The sequence below is a fragment of the Dermochelys coriacea genome, chromosome 2 (assembly GCF_009764565.3).
Source record: "Dermochelys coriacea isolate rDerCor1 chromosome 2, rDerCor1.pri.v4, whole genome shotgun sequence".
Taxonomy (NCBI): Eukaryota; Metazoa; Chordata; order Testudines; family Dermochelyidae; genus Dermochelys; species Dermochelys coriacea.
Window position 1 is genome coordinate 222,470,144 of NC_050069.1, and position 18,895 is coordinate 222,489,038.

Here is an 18,895-nt window from a genome sequence, read left to right on the forward strand (position 1 = left end):
CCTGTGCCCCTGCAGAGTCAGTTGCAGGATTGGGACCTTAGTTATTAATGCTTTGCAGTTACAGAGAGAACTTTGAGATCATGAGATAAAAGACTTCACTGCACCAAATTAATTAAGCTTCAGTGGAATTTGAGCAAGCATTTCTGTACCCACTTCACAGCAAGCTGGGCCTCATTTTAGTACCATAACAGACCCTGAGAGGATATTTTGGACGTCGGTGTAAAATGAGACTCTGAGAGGATAAATGGCAGAACAGAGAATAGAACTTGGGATTCCTGACTCCATCCTGCGCTAACTACTAGGCAACAGTGCACCATTACTTAGTCATTGCTGTTGGGAAGGGGTTCTGCATGTGACTGGGCAGGGAGTATTATTGTTAAAAGGGCTGTAGCAGTTGAGGAATGCAGTGATTGCTCAGTTGTTGGTGGAGCCTCAGTTGTGCCTCCCTTTACGCATGTACCACGTTTGCTTGTTGCAGAACAGGGATCTGATATTTCCATCACAATGTATTGACTCTGTTGCGTCTACTGCAACAAATGCAACTGCATTTAGGCAATGTTAGCACGATAAGGCTTTTAAACGCACCTGAATGGGTTACGATGGCATCAGGGAGATCACAAGGAGGAAGCAAGAGTGGGTTTTGCTGGCATCAGTTCCCTTAGAAGTGTGTAGCTGAATTTGCCATTCTTTGGTTTTCCAGTGGAAGTACTGGGACTGTTAACAAAAAAAAATCATGGTTAGTAAAACCATGCACAAAATATCCCTTTTCCCCAAGCACTGCTGTGTATGTACTGTTAGTGCTGTGTTAAGGTATGTCTATACTACAGATGAAGGTGTGACTGTAGCGTGGGAAGGCATAATCCACCTAGCACAGGTAAGAATGTACCCAGGGTCCTTGTAGGTTTATGCTGAGGTGACCAGCCCACGCTAAAGCCTCAGCCATTGTGTTTTCACTACTTTTGTTACCCACACCAGCTAGATGAAAGCTAACACAGGTATGCCTACTCTTATCACAATCATGCCTTCATTTGCGATGTAGATACCTATACAGAAACATTAGCTGTTCAAACTCTAGTGGTTCCTTAATGAGTGATGCAGAGTGCAGGAGCTGGGGATGGAATATGACCACAGTTTACTGCAGTCTCATCGAGTAACGTGCTGTACAATTTCATCTAGGTTTGTCAACTCTCTGTGATGATTAGCGTGAAAGCTGTTGGGATCTTTCTAAAATATTACAATGTGATTCTCATTACTTTGTAGCAGGGATGTTTTTGCCAAGCGGCTGTGGGATGTTTGACCTTAAGATAGTTGATTTACAATTTATGGAGTGATTTTGGTGTCAGTGTTTTTATGGAAGTTTAACTTTTATTTTTCAGAAAACCAGCTGGATCAGAGCCAGTTCCTAAATCCAGGATCACACTACCTGCTCCTAACCCTGACCATGTTGGCGGTTATAAATTAGCAGTTGCCACATTTGCAGGGATTGAAAATAAATTTGGACTATACCTACCTCGATTTAGGCCAGCACCACCTACCTCACATGCTGCTGCAGCCATTGGACCTTAAGATGTCATGTTACTGCTGTGGAGTTTTATTAGTGGTGAAAGAGCCACTTTTCTGATCAGTCTAATATTTCATTCCTTTAGCTTTTCATCATATATCAGTTAAGTGTCATTTCAGTTTTAAGGCAGTTTTCTTAAACGTAATCATTGGTCTTTGTGCTTCCTTAACCAGATCACTGTGAAATTCTTACCAGTTATTCTTTGGGTTCAGGACCATGAATGTATTGTCCACATCTGACATGTGCTTTGTGTTTGGAAGGCACTAATATTAGATTCTGTTTGTGGGGCAGGATTAGGGATGGGAGTTATGAATGCGATCATCTGATAGGTAACATTCAAATGAGGATTATTATGCCAAAGTGGCTGCATATTGGATATCATGCATTGTCACTGAAATAGTCAATAGAGATCATGGTGCTCAAGCAGAATGATTTTGACTGTACATGTAAATTTGTTATAAGCTTAGTGCGTTTGTAAACTTCAAAATATATATATATATTCACACACACAGTACCTGAGTCTACCACTATGGCTTCAACTTTTTAAATATGTACACACACAAGTTCAGTTTCTGGATTGTATTATGAAGCTTTTATGTGGAACATGTTTTTGTAATGGAAACCACATTTATAAATGTTGAGTCAAGGTATTCTGTTAATGGTATCAAAATGCTAGGAAGGAAGTGTTATTGTCCATAGTCTTTGCACTTTATGGAAATACTTTTGGCATTTTATTACATATACAGTGAAATTACAAGACTAGGTGCCTATCTTGGACATGCTGATATCTGGATTCTTGTTTGTATGATGCACTTAGTAAATGCTGCTTGTTTAAATAAATGCAATAGAAAAATCCATGCACTGTATCAATGGTACCTGCCTTAACTACTGGCTTACAATTGGAAATTATTTGTTTCTAGATTATTTACTTTATTCAGTTGAATAAAGAGATTATAATATTCTAGAACACAAGATTTTATCTGGGGGGAGGGGAGGGAGTGCCTTGCACAATGTTTAGAGGATTGTGTATTTATGAAGATAGAAATAAACCTTTCAAACAGCAAGACAAATGTCTGTTATGCAAGTTGCACAGCAGATTTAATGTGTGTCTTTCAATTTTATACTCTGTTTTAAGGCTAACTTCATTCATTATGTACAGGCATTTACAGGTTGGGTTAGGAATGTAGTTATTTTTGACCACCTGAGGCATAACAACTTGGGAGTGTGAAGAGGAGAGCCCCTTTGATGCGGCTGTGGCTCAAGAAGAAACTTTTCTTTAGTTAAAAGTCTGAATTGGAGCAAACTTTCATTACTTTGAAGCTCTCTCTGTTTTGTTTAAGTAAGTAACTTTTAAATGATTTGCCTATATAGCCAGTGCAGGTTGAAGTGGGCCCCTGATGTTGCTCCTAAAAGGTGTCACAAGATTTAGGTCCTTACAGGGCAGTAATCCTTGCTAAATATTTTCATTTCTATTAAATGTGAAGTATGAGTTTATGGGAATATTAAAGTTCTGTACTTTGTAAAAATATTACATTATTAGGTATATGACATCATATTGGTTACACTGTAACTTGTCCAAATGCCAAATGGAAATGGATATATTAGTTGCATTATATATGGCTTGTTACAGAAAACTGCTTTAATTGGCAGTGTTTACATTTCAAAGTAATCAGGGAAGCAGAGCAGCAGGAGGAGTCTGGAGTATCCATAAATTTAAAAATTAATAAACACAAATATAATTTTAATTCTGTTTTGGGAACCCTGACAGCCATGCATACTGCTTTTTCCAGGTGTCATTACTGAACTCTGCTGAGCTTATGAGCTCTGTGTGAGAGAGGCAGGTGATGGGAGCAGCACACTGAGTTCTGGTCCCCAAAAGTAACTGCTCCTCTGTTAAAAATAAACTCCATTCCCCCATCAACTCCTAAACTACTGTTTTATATATTTAAAAAAAAAAAAGCCAAAGAATATACTAGTAATGGCAGCTGCCAATGATCAACACTTCAGAACTTCAAGCCATTTGGTTTTAGTGCTATTTTTATATCTTTTCCTAAACCTTTGCTGTCACTAGAATGTGCACTTTCCTGTCTGTCTTAGATGCTGATGAGAGCAAATGTGGAGACTCAAGCAGCTAAGGAAGGACTTCTTTTGTATACATAGCATGCAGCATTTCCCATGGAGGAAGACCCCCCCACGAAGTGCTTAACTTCATTTAGCAACTGCTTACTTACGACACGACACGCATTGGAAGCCTCACTGGGAAGGATTTGACCTGTGTGCTGCTGGAGCCAAACTGGAACTCCCCTTGTCCCTGTGCTGACAAGTACACATGCTCAAATAAAGGAAGGTTCAGTCATTTTTTAAATGATTATAATCAACACCCATACAGGTTTTGATTTTTTAACTTAAAAGGAAAAAACGTTGCCTGGGGTTTAGAAAACAAAATCCAACCCAAGTCCTCTGGTCACTACTGCCCTCTGCCTCAGAGCTTCTGGTACCGTATTCCACTGCTGGCTGCTTTCTCAGTCCATGGGGCAATAGTTCTTAACTACATGCTTCCAACTCAGATACAGTACACGATACTAAATGTACCATGGAAGGCTCTGGACCCCCACAAATTGCTGTGATAACATCAGGCAATAGCAAACTAGACTGATTTGTGATAGTGTCAATCCCCTCCCTTATTTCGTCGTTGGTAGTGTAGATATTGAGCTATCACAATTTCAACCAAAAATTCTTAGTAAAGCCACATACAAAATATCCCTCTGCCCCTAACCGCTCTTACAGATGATGAGGGGATTAAAGAAAAACCACATTAATGTTATGGTAGTATCCAAAGAATCTAGTCAGGATCGACATGTGCGAGGCTGTATAACACATTCTTGCCCTGGGTGCTGTATGGAGATGCATGATATGGCCCTTACGCTGAAGAACTTACTGGCTCAGATCTTGTAAGATTTTGCTCTTTGGTTTCTCTTTAAAAAAAAAAAAAAAAAAAGCTTTCAGATGTTTGCACTCTTCTGGTTTATGGATAAATTATGCAGTCCGGGAGGGGTAAGGTGGGATGTAACCTCAGTATATTTGCATTTTGCAGTTCTGTTTAGTAATCTGTTGTCAGATTTTGTTCAAGAATTGGTAATCCTCCATATATGTTGGGGTGTTTCTGAAGTGTTAAATCCATATCCTGGGTATCTCCTTATACCATAGCTAGTGCATATATATTTTTGGCCAGGTGACTGGAGCTTTTGAGTTTGATAGCTTAATATTTACAATTTGCAGCAATATTTTTGTGAGCCAACATACCACAAGCTTCAAAAATAACTTTAGCAAGTTTTCCTAAACCTAAAAATATGAAAACCATTAAACCATTCTACAGCTTTCTTAGGGATAGATGGCCTTTTTGTCTTCATGTACCCCATGTATAACATCACTTCTGGTGTGTTCCTACCTGCTTAGCTCTTCAGTGCTGACTAATTCCAGCAACTGACTGTTAGGGGGAGAAATCTGCCACCTCTCATTGAAACAGTTATTGTGAATTTCAGGCTTCAATGTTTTTGCTGAAATATTTATTAGCATTGCTTAGACTAGAAAACGATATTTCAATCTAGTGATTATCCATGAAGTATTTAATGGTTTAGAATATGTAAACCTCAAGATACTTGCATTTTATAAGTCTCAGGGTCCCCTTTCCCCCACAGGGCTCTTGCATGCCAGGGTTCCCTTCCTCCCATGGCTCTGAGCTGCAGGGTTCCCCCTCCCACCCACAGCAGTGTTCCCCTTGCACATTCTAGGGCAAGGACTCCTGTGTGTTTTCAAAGTGTGTCCTTATTTTGGATGCCCAGCTTGAGACACCTCACAGGGTTCTGATTTTCACAGGATCGGTGATCAGCACCCTCTGAAAATAAGGTGGAAAGGGGACCCTGGCGCTCAAGCCCCCACAGGTGGTGGAGGGCCCCTGGAGCTCCCTATTTTGTCATGGATATTTTTAATAAAAGTCACGGGCAATAAAGAAAAATTCACAGAAGCCCGTGACCTGTCCCTGACTTTTACTAAAAATATCCAGGACAAAATCTGAAGCATTAGCCTTGATTATCCTCATTTAAATAAGAGCTTTAGACAAATACATTGAGTCTACATCTCAGTGGCTAAATTTAAGACTAAATTTTCAAGCCTTTCACATTGTACCTGCAGCTGCCAAAAGTGCCTTCAAACCGATGACATGGTATTTAGTCTGATCTGCTAAGCACTTTCTTTGCCCAGCTGCCATTATATTATTCACATGTTCTGGATGAGCCGTGAAGCAGAGGGCCTGGTCACTTGAAATCATTAAAATCCCCTTGTGTATTTTATTAAGAATAGGAGCATTAAACAGTGTGTCCTGGCCAAATTCCAGCTTAGCTAATTGCGGTACCTTGGCAGCTTCAACTAGATAGGGCAGTCCTCTTCATATTCCTATTTAGCATTTGTGTGCACTTTTAAATAGTTACCCCATTTTACCCCAGAGGAGGCTGTGTTTTGGTGGCAAGAGAAGTAAACCCTATTACCATTTACAGCTATTGCCTTGAATTCCAACTCCACAATGAATTTCTCTCCTCTCTGGCTTCTCTGCTGAAACTGCTCTTACCAAGGTCTCTTCCTCATTAAGGTCTTGATCCTGCATCACTGAAGCAAAAAAGGAGCTTTTGCCATTGACTTCAAGAGTTCAGGAAGTAAGGCCTAGCCCTTCAAAGGTTTTTAGGTATTGAAATTAGTAGGAGTTAGGTGCTCAAATACCTTTTGAAGATCTGGTTCTGAAGATCTTCACTAGCTCCCTCTTCCTCAAGCCTCACCCACTGCCCATCCTGCCTCTAAATCTCTTCATAAGTCTGCCCCTGTTTTCACAACACTTGTCACGTCCTCCGCCCCCACCTTAATATCTCAAGTGTCTGCTTCTCTAACAATCATCTATGTTCCTTCCATGCTATCCTTACGTTTTCAGTGTCCTCTCTGGATCCATCTAAAAGGCTGCTGTGCTCTCCAGGCTTGTTTCCATTGCAATGTCTAGAAGAAATAGACCCACTAACAATGGTTTGCAGCCATTGCGTATAGATACTTTTTTCTTCCTCATTCTTGACCAATAGGCGTGTGCTCAGGGCTGTACAAATGTAGAGGGAAAAGGAAAGATTACAAATGAAATCAGATGTAGTCTATACTGTATTGCCTAACTGCTGTTTAAATACCAACCATGTAGTGATCCACAAATGTTTGTTGTACTCATCTTGTCTGAGGATGGCTGTTGGTGGAAGGTGCATGTTGGGAGTGGAAGGGGTGGCTTCATTTTTATGAAACAGTGGAGTTTTGTGTTTAGTGGGATCCTGAGCAAATGTGGGAATGCTCTGGGGATATATGGGCTCACCTTTGAGATACTTGTCTGGAAATGGATTATATGAAGTCTCAGAAGATTATCAGCCATGGATAATTTTAGAAAAAATCACATACAGGTCACAGGCAATAAACAAAAATTCACAGAAACCATGACCTATCCCTGACAAAATGGGGAGGGAGGATGGGTCAGTACCCTGCCCCACTGCATGCAACAGCAGGAAGCTATTGCCCCCTGCCCAGTGGCTGGGAGCTGGAAGGGACCCCTGACCACAGGCTAGGAGCTGGTGGGGAGCCCCTGTCACCCTGTAGAGCTGGGGGGGAGGGTCCCCGCCACCCTCTGGGGCTGGGTAGCTCCAGAGGATCCCCCACTGTCCTGCAGGGCTGGGGGAGTGGGGTCTGCTGCTGCAATAGCTGAACTGCTGTGGGGCCCCAATGTCACTGAGGTCATAGAAAGTCATGGAATCCGCAACCTCTGTGACAGACTCGAAGCTTTAACCATGGGTAGCCAAGAAAGAAGCCCATACAGCCAGCCTGTCCATGAGAGGTGGAGTGAATGCACGTCTGGCAAACAGTTGCTTTACGCTGCAGCAGAACGTTCTTCTTCCTGGACTGAGCAATAGTTTAGTCTCAACCTTGTTATGTTCTACCCTGACCTTGGGCCTGGACCTCTTCTGCTTGAAGCTCCTGGGCCAAGCCTCTTTTTTCAGCCTGCTGTCCCCAAAGGAAAGAGCATCTTCTCTGTGATCTAGGCCTGCTGCCAGGGGCCAGGAGGAGCAGTGTTCTATGCCAAGAGTGCACAGCAGTGAATCCTGAAGAGTCGTCTGAGGTTTCTCTTAAAACTGTTTTACAAGCTATTAAAGCCATGAAGGTGCGAGAGATTGGAAGGCAAAACATGCAGCATTTTCCCCTTAGGTTTCAAAACTGAAAGGTAATGTATGGAGAAAGGAGAGGCAAATTTGCCAGCAGTTTACAATGCACTGCCAGAACTGGCTAGTCTTAACTTGCACAGTGGATGAGGGAGTTTTTTCATCTATGATTGGAAAGAAGGGAACAACATATTCAGAAAAACACCTCCCCTGCCCCTGAGCTCACTGTTAGGGCAGTTAGAGGCAACCCAGTGCCTGGAATGCTGGATTTATTGGACTGTCCGCTGGAAGCCCAATAGGCCTCACCTTTGTTTTCCAATTTTCTGTACTCTATTGGGTGTGCAAGGGGCATCATTTAGATGTTCTTTGACTGACTTACCAGTGCACTTACATTCAATGTCTAGTGCACCTTCTGCGAAAGGACGTCTGTCACTCAGGGCAGGATTCCATAGATTGGGATGGGGGGGAGTGAAGATGTCAAACTCTGAAGTACTCTCTGTTGCTCCCTTGGGCAGGACTAGTTTATCTGTTTGATTTGCAAGTACTGCAGATAGCTCCATGTGTAGTAGCCATCTAACAGGCAGGGCCCTACCAAATTCACAGCCATGAAAAAGGCATCACAGGCCATGAAATCGGGTCTTTTGTGTGCTTTTACCCTATCCTATACAGGTTTTCTGGGGGGGGAGACCAGTCAAATTTGGGGTCTAGACTCAAAAGGGAGAGTTGGGGGGGGTCACAAGGTTATTTTAGGGGGATAGCAGTATTGCCACCCTGACTTCTCCACTGCCTTCAGAGCTGGGCATCCAGCTCTGAAGTCAGCGCCCTGCCAGCAGCAGCACAGAGGTAAGGGTGTCAATACCATACCATTACTTCTGCCCTGCTGCCTTCAGAACTGGGCGGCCAGAGAGCAGCAGCTGCTGACTGAGGACCCAGCTCTGCAGGCAGCAGCACAGAAGTAAGGGTGGCAATACCAAACCATGCCATCCTCACTTCTGCACTGCTGCTGGCAGCAGCTCTGGCCTTCAGAGCTAGGATCCTGGCCAGCAGCTGCCACTCTCCAGGTGCTTAGCACTGAAGGCAGTGCCAAGGGTAGCAGTACCACAACCTTCCCACTATAACAACTTTGTGACCCACACACAACTTTTTGGGTCAGGCTATCTACAATTACAACACTGAACTGTCAGATTTAAGTAGCTGAAATAATTAAATTATTTTTTAAAACCCTTGACCATGAAATGGAGCAAAATGGACTTTGACATTAGTAGGGCCCTACCAATAGGGCTAAAAAGGCCTTCTACCATGCAGGCTGAGGCAGCTTAGAAGTGAGTGCAAGTGTAAGGAAATCTGATTACAGCTTCCGCTCGCCATCTCAGTGTGTTAGTAGGGTGACCAGATGTCCTGATATTAGGGGCTTTGTCTTATATCAGCAACTTAACCCCCTCCCCCAGTCTTGATTTTCACACTTGCTATCTGGTCACCTTGTGTGTAAATTACACTGATGTAGACACTCATAGGGCTGGTCCACATTCAAATGGTCCTGTGTTTGAGCCTGGCATGGAGCACAGTTGGCTGATACAATGCTAGACACATGTTTGGTGGGCGCAGGGTCTAAGACTAGTTACATGACACAATTGGTCCTGCTTTATGCTGACTGCAAAGTTGCAGGCAGCAGCATATCCTCGAACTCTGTTCTTCGCAGCCATGTCCAATCACAGAACACTTCAGAACAGAGACTTGCCCTAGTTTGACTCACCATGGAATCTGCCTTTGTGTATGATTCTTTGGGCCAAGATGTGTGGGCTGGTGCATTAGCCAAGTCTGCATTCTAGTGCTTTTTTGAATGCTGTCATGGCATCCTGCCATGCTACTTGCACAGGGGTGAAAGGAAAATGCTGCCTGCAACCCTTTCCCCCCACCCACCCTTGCATAAGTGGGCAGTACATGTAAGAGCTCTCTACCTTACCCTCTTTGTGCATGCAGCAGAGAGCAGAAATGTCTAACTGCACAGATATACATAGAAAAAAACACCTGGAACAGGGGTTCTCAACCTTTTTTTTTGAGGCCCCCCTCAACATATTATAAAAACTCCATGGCCCATGTGTACCACAACTGTTTTTTCTGCACATAAAAGCCAGGGCCAGCATTAGGGGGTAGTAAATAGGGCAATTGCCAGGCCCCCCCCCCCCCCACAAAGCTACATTGTTCAGGCTTCAACTCCAACCCCCAAGTGATGGGGCTCAGGGCCTTGGGCTTCAAATCCATGTGGTGGGGCTTTGGCTTTCCACTCTGGGCCCCAGCAAGTCTAACGCTGGCCCTGTTTGGTGGACCCCCTGAAGCCTGCTTGTGACCCGCCCCCCAGAGGGCCCTGGTTGAGTACCACTGATCTAGAAGGTGACAAAGGTTAGTTCTCCTAGACTTCTGTAGCAGGACCTGATGCATGTAAATGCATTAACAAAAGCCTAAGGTATCTGTTTACGTAGCAGTTGTATGAGCATTCTGCAATTCTTGGAAGTCACATGTTCCCAGTGCCTAGCCAGTGTCCTGTGATTAACATGCTGAGTACTGCTGGCCCAAAAGGATTAACCACGTTGCTCCAGAATAAGTTTATTGGCAGTATTGGTGTCATACTCAGGAACTACAATTCTTTGTCAGCCTGTGTTACCATGACAAATATCAACGACCAACTGTACATGAAATATTGTTAAATTGCCTAGAAATAATAGGCATTTTAAAAAAAATCATTCCATCCACTCAAACAAAACATTTATAGATCTTACGTCTTTAATATTTGAATGGTCATGTAGCCTCTACAGCAGCACAGAGACAATGCAGTGCTCTCATTATGCACATGCTTTAGGATCGTTTATTTTAATGCTTTCAAATAAATATGTTCCATGCAGCACACCGCAATAAATAAGGAGCAGCAACTTTTGTATAGTACATCCATTCATAATGTAAGTCACCATGTGAAACACCACATCTAACGTCTTTGGCCCAGTCCCATATCATGAAGCACACCACATCTGCACATAATCATATCTGGCTTCATATGGATTTAATAGGACTTTGCCAGAAGTGCATGTGAGCACAAGTTTAACCATGGTTTCTAGCTATTAAATACAGCTACTAAGTAGTTAAAAGGCAACAGCTAAACCCATAAAGGTTTGATTTGTCTTTTCTTTCTTACGTTTCAGACAGAAATATAAAGTATGGAACTGCTCTGGAGATTCTCAGCCTTGCGTAAAGCGCATTGTGATTAACATGGAGCTCTCTAAGCAATGCTGACAGGGACACTGGCATCAAAAGCCACAGCGATACTGATTTGACACCAAAAACTGGCATACTCAACAGGGGATAGATACTGCGCTACAAAACAGTGGAAACCTCCTTTTCTCTAGGCAGACAATTCTACAGTCCCTTCTTCTTCACTGTCCGCTCTGTTGGCACGGATTTCAACCAGTGTCCGAGCAAAACGGGTCCATTCGTCATTGTGTGGAACAGCGAGCTGGAAAATAAATGAAATGAAAAGGTGAAGTGGGTATGCACAAGAAGAGAATACTTTGCAGTGCAAAGATAATATTGCAGGCCTGACTCATGTATAATTCCTCCTAGAGTCAATGTGAGTTTTGCGTGATTAAGGACTGCAGCATGGGGCCCTCGCAAAAGAACTCTGTGGTTTACTTCTGCAGTTATAAAGCAATGACATGGTTTCAGGACAAAATTTATCATCTCCCTCTTTAGAATCAGTTGGAAATAATTGCTGCATTTAAAGCCCATTTCTCCAGTCCTTACCTGAGTAAAGCTCTAACTGACATCAATGAATGTGTTTTCTGAGTAAAGACTGCAAAATTTGGCCCTATATTAGTATATTTGATATTTTTCAAGACAACACAAGGCCCTCCCTGATCTTGCAAATATTTACACACATGCTTAATTTTACAAAGGTGAGTCAAAGAAGTCAATGAGACTCATCCTGAGTATAATTATTTGCAAGATTGGGGCCAAGGGCCCAGATTTTTAAAGGTAATTAGGTGAAATCAATGGGAGTTAGACCCCTAAATACTTTCGAAAACGTAGTCCTACGTGCATATGATAACACAGTCTTTAGGTAAAGAATTACACTGTTCTAAAATTCATTAATGCTTCCAGTATCAATCTAAATAAATTATGCTTACTTTAGTTGCCCTCAATGTTAAATAAGTTACAATAGAAATACACCTCATAAAAATGTTACACTGCTCAAGCAGACCAAGTAAATATTGCTTTACTGATCTGACTGAACTTCCAGACAGAATGTTTTAGTGATATAGCAAAATAATGCTGCAGTCCTTTCCAGTTCGATCCAACATTGCTGTTCTTGAGCAAGAATGCAAAATGGGATTGATATAATCATGAAAAAATTCAAACTTCCTGAACATACTTTTTTATTGACTCAAATAAAAGAAAATGGCAACAAGCATCTAAATTTACCATGCACGTATTTGCTGCTGTCTTAAAGCTTGTGATCTTTCTCTGGAAGTTAGTATGAAAAAGGAACTGTTTACAGACATTATGCAGCTTTTGGTACTGAAAAAGGAAATGTTTAAAGACATGAAACAGTATGGTACACTAGGTTGGCTGTTAGTAAGTCAGTTTTATTATATGCTATTTTATGCACATTACATGAGGAACACTTCACAGACTAATAAGAAAATAACTGATCCAGTCAGAGTGTCCAATACGCAATTGATGTAGGCTCAATTGAAAGCTTACTACTTTTTTTTTTTTAAAGTAACAAATATTATTCACACTTAAGGAAGATTAGTTTAGAAATAGTAGATTTCAGAACTGTAACAGGCATTTTTTGATGACAAACAGTTTAACCGGTCTCTCAATGTCCACAGGCAACTATCAATATCAATGGAAGCTGAGAAAAAAAGTATATTATATGTACTAATGTTCAAGGCCCCAATTGTGCAAGCATGTGAGTAGGAGTCCCATGTGGACGACCTTCACGGTCAAAGTAAATCACCTACGTAAGTGTGTGCAGGGTGAAGCCTGATTGCCTGATCCAAATCTCGCTGGAGTCAATGAGCGTCTTTCCAGCTACTTCAGCTTTGGATCTGGCCCTCAGTCAGGAGGCAATTAAACAATGAATATTTGGAAAAACATGCTGACTTTTAAAAACATCCATGTATAACATGTATTCAAACCACTCAGCTACAGTATGAAAAGTGAGCTTCAACTAGAATTATTTCTCTATGTATTTTGATTATTGGACTTTGGTTAAATATTTATTTCGCTTATGCCAAAGAATGCAGTCTTTCTAGGACAGCTCTCAGCTGGTGATAATACTGAATGATGTAACATTGTGCCTTTGCTCACAATCTGTTTTTGCCACTTTTAACCCTGAATTTCTAATATCCATTTTTTGCATATTTTCTCCTTGATTTTAGTAATTATGAAAGCACTCAGGAATTGAGTCCAACACTCAAGGCGCGAGAAGCTTGAATTAGCTGTTTGAAAGCATATACAGAAATGGGTCTATTCTTATTTTTATTTGAAAGACAGATCTGCCCTCTTTGAGCATACAGTATATGATTGCAGGAAATAAAAATCAAAGCTAAGGAGGCAAGTATGCAGAAACATCAGCTCTGAAAGCTTGATCATGATTACACACCCATGCAAGAGATGATTTTACAAGCTAAGTTGCAATACGTGCCCACAGATACAAGATCAGAGTAGGGCCCCTAGAGGCTAACACAGCTGCAGTGTTACTCAGATCAGCTGTTAAAAGCTTTACCACTGAACCCACTGATGCTTCTTTCATAAAGGGTTTCATCTTCCTGCAGAGCATAATAGTGTAATTTTATTAACATGTTGCATCAAAATATGAAAAGAGCCAAATACATACTAAAACAAACACATTCAATAATGAAACAGGGGCAATTCTGTCCCTATGTTTTTTTCTTTTTGAGTAACAGCTGCACTGCAACTTAACTGTGACCAATCTAAAGAGCATTATTTTGTACAATACAGGTCAGGAAGTGAATTGGTAAAGTTACATTGGAAAAGAAATAAAGACAATAATGAATTTTAATAAAAAATTATACATATTCATAGGAGTGTACGGCCAGACCATCATCATCATCTCTGTCCTCCTGCACAACATAGGCTATAGAATAAATAAATGCCAGGCTGTCAGAACAACTTTGGTACTGATCCTGAAAATTCTCACTAATAGAAGTAAGCACCACCTTGAGCAGAAAGTGTTTACAGGGTCAGTCTCTTATTTTTGAAATATCACCTCCTTCCCAAAAACCAAACCAAACCAAAAGGAGTGAAGTACATGCATTTACCATACAAAAGTAAATAAAAGAAAAGTTGGTGGAACCATCCAGATGTACACATACCATAAATGAGAATAATGATACATGAGCTTATTACTGCAACTTTTGTCCTTCATCTCACTCCACTTATTGCTTGTTCAATTCATGTACAGATTTATGTCTAATGTTAGGGCCCAGTTCTGCAAATACAACTGTTTTCAGGATGATGGCCTTACAGTGGAAAGGGACAGCAGTAGGGAAAGGGGTTGTAATCCTAGCCCTATTGAAATGAATGGCAACATTTCCATTGACTTCAGTGGAGCCAGAATTACACTCCTTGTCTTTGGATTTTTTCTATACAGTGCCTGCCACAATGTTGGGTGCTGTATAAACAAATAACTACTGTACAATGATTAAAAACTGAAAGATCTGCAAAACTAACATTAGACTTGGAAAAATATGCATACAACACCTATAAATATCCATTCACATTTTTACATGAATTTGTTTGGGCCATGCACATACCCCTTTCCAGTCATTTTCCACAAAAGTTCCAACAATCTCTCTCTCTCTCTCTCTCTCTCACACACACACACACACACACACACACACACACACACACGGTGAGAGAAGCAATACCATGTGGCTTATGTGATCAGTTACAACTAGAGATGGCCAACTTTTTTCAAAGTTTCTATGAAAAGCTACAGGATTTTTATCATTGAATATTTCACAACTGTTGCTATTTTATTGTTGCCCTCCACTTACAACAAAGCAACACCACTAGAATTTTCAAATATTCATGTGTATTACACACAGTAATTTTTTTTTCCAAAAATGCTAGTGTCTGAGTATATTTGGATAATAAAAATATTAGCATAAATTGCCATCGGCTTATGGCTATTTTGTGAGCAGAAAAAGAAAGTGAATGGTATCTATCTAGGTTCTTAGCCCCTTCATGATGATAAGCTAAGCACCTCCTACGAGCACTTAACTAAACTTTTTACTTCACTCTAGCCTAGCTATAATAATGTTATATGTATAAATGGTCAGATAGCAATACTAATAACAGAAGTTGGTATTTACAAATGAGTGTGAAGGATTTAGCCATACACTGCCCATTAAAGTATTGAACAATAGGTAGCTAAATCACCTGCAGAGCTTTGAAAAATCTCTACCAGAGACTTTAGGTCTTAGTCCTACAAACACTTAGGCATACTTCTAACATTATGTATTCAGATAATGAGACTGCTCATGTATGCAAAGTTACACATGTGCTTACTTGTTTGCAGGATTGAGGCCTTAGATAGTATGATGGGGCTGAATATGGGATTAAATTTTGCTTTTGGGTGCAGGCATTCAATTAGGAGGCCATACTTGGCCCTTTCTCTTTTTTCTCAAACTACAAGTTTCTTGCTACGTGTAGCATGCATTTTTCAGCATCACAAAAATCATTTTGTTTCTAAATGAAACACTGATGAAAAATACTCTGTTTCTACTTCTGTAACCTAAATAAACCTACATTATTTTTAGCCTATTGAAACCCAGCCCTGCTTGACTGATACATACCTATGTATCAAATGGATCATAAAGATTCCAACCTGTTTCTATCTGATGTTTAGCAACTGAGTTGTGTGCCTCAAACTTTAGGGATTATTTTTCCCCCACTAGCTCTACCACTGTGATTTCAGATAAAGAGGTTTAAGTTAAATTATATCTTTGATTCAGCAAGAAAACATGGATTGGTGGGATGGTTTCATACATTGAATGGGGGTAGATTATGGATTCTGACCACTTCTGAAAAAAAAAAAAAATTCCAAAAACAAAGCGTCTTCAGGACAACATTTTACAACTCCTTAGTCTCCAAAACCCAATTTAAAGTAAAGCTAGTTCAGCCACAAAAAATTATTCCTGCTGTGAGGAGCATGCAGTACTTTATTAGCAGCAGCCCCATCTAATATGGAGTCACCAGGGACGTGGATAGGTAATTTCAGAACACTATGAGCCAAATTCACTCTATGGTGGAGTTGTGCCAGCATAAATATGGCTCTGCCTGTACTTGGAAGATTTTACTCTCACAATCTCAGTCAGTTTGTGCCAGCATTAACCGTATGTCCCCCTATGTCATTCTAATCAAAGAAAATCTGTATCCATGTGTCTCAGGCTAGCGGCCTCAGTCAGCATGGTGGTGTGGTGTAAATCAGAGCGGAATTTAAGACAAGAACGAATAATATGGCACCGCCAAGGTAGCGTGGCTCAGACTGAAGGCAAAGATATGGCATTCCTTTCCCTTCTCTGACATGCCGCAACCTCTTCTGATTTCTTTGGCAACTTAATCCTTTAGTGACAGTAAATGTGACTGGCTAGAGGTGCCAACACAGACAATACATGATCCTTGGCTTTGCAAAATTTCGGACATTTCTATTGAATAGGCTGTTAAAAATAACATGATAATTACCTTAGGCTGAAAGATTGTCTCGTGACTTTGGTCTCCCAGCACAAACAAATGCTTCAGATGTGAGTTCCAAGTAGGTGGATTGTCTGTGCACATTCTGGTAAGTAGCAATGGAGCACCTTATGTGCTGGGCTAACTCTCCGCAATGCTGGTTCTTCGTAGGCAGGAGAATGGAACCTGCAAGTATCCACCTGCAGAGTTGCTTTAATTCTTTCACCCAAGGCTAGGATTTCCCCATCACCATGTGTGGATGACCTCTCAGCTTCCACCCCCTAAACATGAAGGCTCCCCAAGATGTTCCAAAAACAAGCTGTGTTCATGCGGAGTTGTGTCCTGCACTACCAGGAACTCCATTAATGATCGCTGAACCTGAAACCTCACATCGGAGGCAGAGAAAACCATAGCGGGGGAAAAAAAAAAAAAAATCAGCCCCAATTCCTGCACACCTTGTAACCTGTGCCACCTTGCCCAGGGTTTTCAGGGGTGTAGGATGGAAACCTGGCAACTCCTTCCTCCTTCATTCAGCCATGGAATCTGAACACTGAGGAGTCCCTATGGAGGGTCAGGCAGCACTTCCAGCTTTCTCACCCCTACCCTGGAGCAATGGTAACAAGCTCCCTTCCTCTTTCCAGGGGGGCATGGAGGCCTGCGTTTTCTAGTTACATTTATTTTAAATGATTAAATCTCATGCTTAAATCTATGCCCTGCCCAGCTGTGGCACCAGCCATTTGCCAGCTAAGCTAAGAGTCAAACTGCCTGTGTTGTGGACTGCCTGTGTTCACGGACAGTGAGCTTGTCCACAGTTCACTGTGGTGCTGAACTGCTCAAGGATGTCTCTGACAGGAGAATTTAGCCCTTTTGAATACATTTCTCCCATTGGAGCAAGACACTACATGGGTCTCTCCAGTGTCTGTACATGCATCCCCTGCATATAGGTTTAAAACCAGAATCATAAAAAGATCATTTCCCTCCACAGTATATAAGCTATTTTCTGTGTGTGCTGAACATAATTGGTTATTTGATGTCTTTTGCACATAAGGGGACAGATTCTGATCTCAGTTACATGGTAGGAACGCAGAGACTTTCACCATGTAATGGAGATCAGAAACTGGCCTACATTTTAAAATATTTTAAAGTATCATTTATGAGTTGTGGTTGGGTTTTTATTGGCGTCTTTCCATGCTTCTCTGCCTTTCTTCCTACAAGAGCTCTCTTTACAAAAATCTCAAATCCAACAAGGACTAAAACTAAGCTGAATTGTGAATTTCAGTATTCTCATTTCTAAACCATTTCAGACCAAATTATGCTTGGCTTGAAAAGGACTGGTTAACACATTTTGAAGAGTGGCTAATTAAGACATGAAAAGTATTCAGGTTTGTTTTAGTTTGATTTGTCAAATACAGTAAGTATGGTAAGATATAATGACTAAGATGGTATGCTTCAGAATAAATACTTTGTGTGATTTATTGGCATCATTATAATCTTTCAATTTGATGGAGTCATTTAAAAAAAAACCCTCTAACCACAAGAGAATATTACTTTGTTTATTCTACATAGAATGCTATCCATATTATCATATAAAATGAAGTGCTGTATTGAAAATAAATTCATTGTAAACACTTTGTGAATAGAGTTCCACATGAGAAAATGTATTAAATGGCTGAGAAAAATATTCTTAAGATGATAAAATATAAATATTACACAGAGTGTTCTAGTTAGATACCTTTTTTCTAATTATTGTTCCAATCCTGCATTCTGTGTGAAGTGTAGCATTTTCAGGATCAAGCCCGTAAGTTTACACATAAAAAATCCAGACAGTTATAACTCACCCTAAGGCATCCGATCCAATCCAAATTCAGTGAATAAGTACTTCATCACCGAATTTCAATGCTGCACGTCAAAGTGAAAATAATATCTATATATACAAACATTTCTATGCACACCCCCATTTTGGGCCTGAGCTTGCCCTACTGAACTCAGTTGCAAAATGCCTTTGATATTTTTCTCAAAGCATATGTATACATGTGTGTGTTTGAAAAGGGTCTATATTTTTCCAGTCCACTCCCTATGATTTTTTTTCAATCAATTATAAAATATGATTGAAAAATGTCTATATTTTTCCAGACAACTCCCTATGCCACACATATGGATGGAAACAAAGTGGGAGGTAATACGCAGTGAAATGGCCACCAGTGTAACCAAGGGCACCTTTTTTCACATAACTACAGTACCACTGTATTTAACTCTTGGGAAAGCCTAGCATCACTGTTAACAATGGATGAAACCACTGGCAAGAACTCAAAGCCAGCATACTGCACGCAGATGATTTTAATAAGATATA

The 18,895-nt window shown here is 40.8% G+C and overlaps 2 protein-coding genes across 12 annotated transcripts in view; one reads left to right on the forward strand and one right to left on the reverse strand.

Annotated features, from left to right (window-relative positions):
• SLC25A13 (solute carrier family 25 member 13) overlaps positions 1–2,623 on the forward strand; it is a 139,572-nt gene extending 136,949 nt beyond the window's left edge. For all 6 annotated transcript variants that reach the window (XM_038391675.2, XM_038391674.2, XM_043509260.1 and 3 more), the window contains one exon: positions 1,377–2,623. In XM_038391675.2, coding sequence (XP_038247603.1) covers positions 1,377–1,566 — 190 coding nt within the window. In that variant the 3' untranslated portion in view covers positions 1,567–2,623. The remainder of the gene's footprint in view (positions 1–1,376) is intronic.
• Positions 2,624–10,225: 7,602 nt separating this feature from the next.
• Positions 10,226–18,895, reverse strand: part of DYNC1I1 (dynein cytoplasmic 1 intermediate chain 1) — a 267,273-nt gene continuing 258,603 nt past the window's right edge. For all 6 annotated transcript variants that reach the window (XM_038391986.2, XM_038391988.2, XM_043509264.1 and 3 more), the window contains one exon: positions 10,226–11,296. In XM_038391986.2, coding sequence (XP_038247914.1) covers positions 11,186–11,296 — 111 coding nt within the window. In that variant the 3' untranslated portion in view covers positions 10,226–11,185. The remainder of the gene's footprint in view (positions 11,297–18,895) is intronic.